General features: G+C 51.0%; 1 protein-coding gene across 1 annotated transcript in view; it reads left to right on the plus strand.

Moving 5' to 3' along the window:
• The first annotated feature begins 1,919 nt into the window (after nucleotides 1-1,919).
• LOC105564465 overlaps nucleotides 1,920-2,690 on the plus strand; it is a 31,842-nt gene continuing 31,071 nt past the window's right edge. The window contains exon 1 of the mRNA XM_012016849.1: nucleotides 1,920-2,263. Within this exon, the coding sequence (XP_011872239.1) occupies nucleotides 2,254-2,263 (10 nt within the window). The 5' untranslated portion in view covers nucleotides 1,920-2,253. The remainder of the gene's footprint in view (nucleotides 2,264-2,690) is intronic.

The raw sequence follows: 2,690 nt of genomic DNA on the forward strand, positions 1-2,690 counted from the left end.
ACTGTCTTCTTTCCCAGAGTAACAAAAAACGATAATACACGCATTACACAGCGATGATAAAAGTTTGAGAATATTCGCAAATTTCACATCCGTATGACAATTAATTTCTTGTGTTTCTGATTCTCTCGTAAACAAATTAACGAGAGACGCCGCGCGCGTTTTCCTCTGCAGTTTCCTACGTAATATTCCACGTAAATGTCCTTTTGCGAAAATCGCGTTTGGTATTTCGGTCTCTTCTAAATCGGTAGAATAACAAGAAGGTTGGGAAAGCGACGGGTCGAGCAATTATCTTTGTTTAAGTTCAGATGGAAACGGCGCTCGTTACATTACGTCTTTGCTCATTAAGAGCTCGGCGGTTCCAGTTCGATTTTTCTCTCTCCGCGTTAATGACGCGTTCTGAGACGACAGCGCGAACGTTAGTGTACACCATTTGTCATTCGTACAAACGTTGCAAACGTTCCACCCGCGAGATTCGACAAGTAATAGCCGCGTCAGACCCTCTCATTCTTCGCGTTCCCGACGAAAACTTTTCTCGCCCCTTTCCACCCACCCCAAGGTGAGAAACGGTCCCTTGTCCTCGAGAAAATTCAATTTCCCCTCACGGTGGTCGGTCTCTCTCTCTTTTTTTTCGAAGGCAATAATAAAAGTATAAGTAACGGGAGACTTTTCGCCGGTCGGTGTATTTGGCCGAGGGAAAGACAAATACCGGAGCCATTAGTTTGCCAGATTATTGATTGCCCGCGACACAACCAATGTATCTGGTCCCGCACATGTCAGATTCGCGCGACTGACGCGTCGATCAACGCGCCGTATCATACGAAAGAGTATCTCATTTCGAGTATCTAATTTCGCGGTGGAAATATCTGGAGTTCGCGCGGGGCAGTGATCCGTATAAATGACCATCCTTATATCTCCGAGGGCAGGACCCGCGACGTGAAACGTTCTTTGAGGGACGCATTGTCGTTTTGGGGCCTTGAGAGGGTTAAGGGGACGTAAGGCGGATGACGGCGCGCACAATATTCCGGTCTACGTCGGCGGACATGCGGAATTATATATCGGAAATTGGAGCCCGATATTCAAACCAAGTATGTCAGGGTTTATTACGTGCGAGGCCGTCATGCGGCGCGACCATGTCACCTTCGATGCCTCGTTCGATTCTAATTTATTGAGCACATAGGAAACGAGTAAATTGAACCTATTTCGTGCCTAAGCTAAGTAAATATTTCGCGATAACTTTAGAAAACGCTAATCGAGCGGCAATCTCTTGCTCTTGCGCCCAAGTGAAATTGTCTACGCAATTAGGAAAAGATTTCATACATTGGGGACATTAGAAGACGTGGCGAAGAAGAGCGTATAATTGACGCTGGTTAAACAATTTTTAAAGCTCGGAAGAAGCGCTTGTTACGGCGCGAGGTGATTCGGAGCTTTACGAGCGACGTGAACGATCTTAATCGTAAAAAGAACCCTCGTCGGCACGCGCCCCGCGCGATATTTTGGCCCGACGTGTGGCCAGCACGCGAGAAACATGTGGCCTGCATGTGGAATACAATGCGGCATCCGTCGACGAAGGAGACTTAAGGATGTTGGGAAACAAACGGAACCGCAGAAAGGAGCCGCGTTTGTTCCCGCGTTGCAACGATGCGCTCGGCTCCCCTGCATTGTCTTCGATCGACAAATCGTTATCGCGATAAGGAACGTTTCGAATGACGATCAGCCGCGAGAGATAATAGTCGCTTCAGCGAGCACCGATTATCCCGCTAAAGCGCCGAGATTTATATCGCCAGAAGTCGCCCGGAGTTTCCGAAAGTTCGCCCGGGGCTTAAAACCCGATGCGTTGATGAAAATTAATTAATTAGCCCAAGATCGCCGACGCTCGTTCGTTTTGCGTGCAGGCGGGCAGACAGAAGACCCGATAAAACACGGCGGCTGCAACCCCTTCCATCCGCGGCGGCCGCGAGGCTGCCTGCAGTCGACGTCGAAGCGGAGGCGCGCGAGCGTCGATGCCCGCGCCGATCAGTCCGCGCGGGACGCTCGACGAGCGAGGATCGCGTTCTCCGGCTTGCCTTGCTCTCGAAGTCTCTCTCTCAGGTGCGTCGGTGGTTAACGGCGCGGGAGGGCGAGAAAGAGCGCTAGTAGTTTTTCGCACGCAATTCCGCTGGGCCGACGGTGTCGTGGGGGAAGGCGAGAAAAAAAACGGCGGCGATCATAGAGGAGCATTTCTCGCGAGACGACCCCAGGGGCATCGGAGCACAGATGGTGAGAGGTGAGAGAAACGAGCAAGAGTGAGAATACGCGTGTACATACGTGCATATAATGTATTTATGTCCCTCCGCGCGAAATACGAGGGCACTTTTGCCTGCAATCGATCGGCCACCGGAGAAACTCCCTTAGTTACCCCTTACCCACCCTTAATAGAGCCAGCCCGACCGACGTGACTATGACGATGGCCGGGTCGGCCGCGAGAGAGATCGTCTTCTCTCTTATGTGCGGGACGATGCGCGGGTTAACGTCCCTTAATCCCGGGATCGGGACTTAATCCGTCACGTTAATCGAATTCGAGGGAAATTAGCTGCTTAGTCGTCTGGCCGAACGCGGGGAAATGTAATCGAGGCGCGATGCGACGCGATGTCCGGGTAATTTTGTCATTTTCGAACGAACCGTCGAGATTAACATCTGTTTAAATCCCAGGG

This window comes from Vollenhovia emeryi, unplaced genomic scaffold (assembly GCF_000949405.1).
Source record: "Vollenhovia emeryi isolate VEMERY1.0 unplaced genomic scaffold, V.emery_V1.0 DF939164.1, whole genome shotgun sequence".
Classification (NCBI taxonomy): domain Eukaryota; kingdom Metazoa; phylum Arthropoda; class Insecta; order Hymenoptera; family Formicidae; genus Vollenhovia; species Vollenhovia emeryi.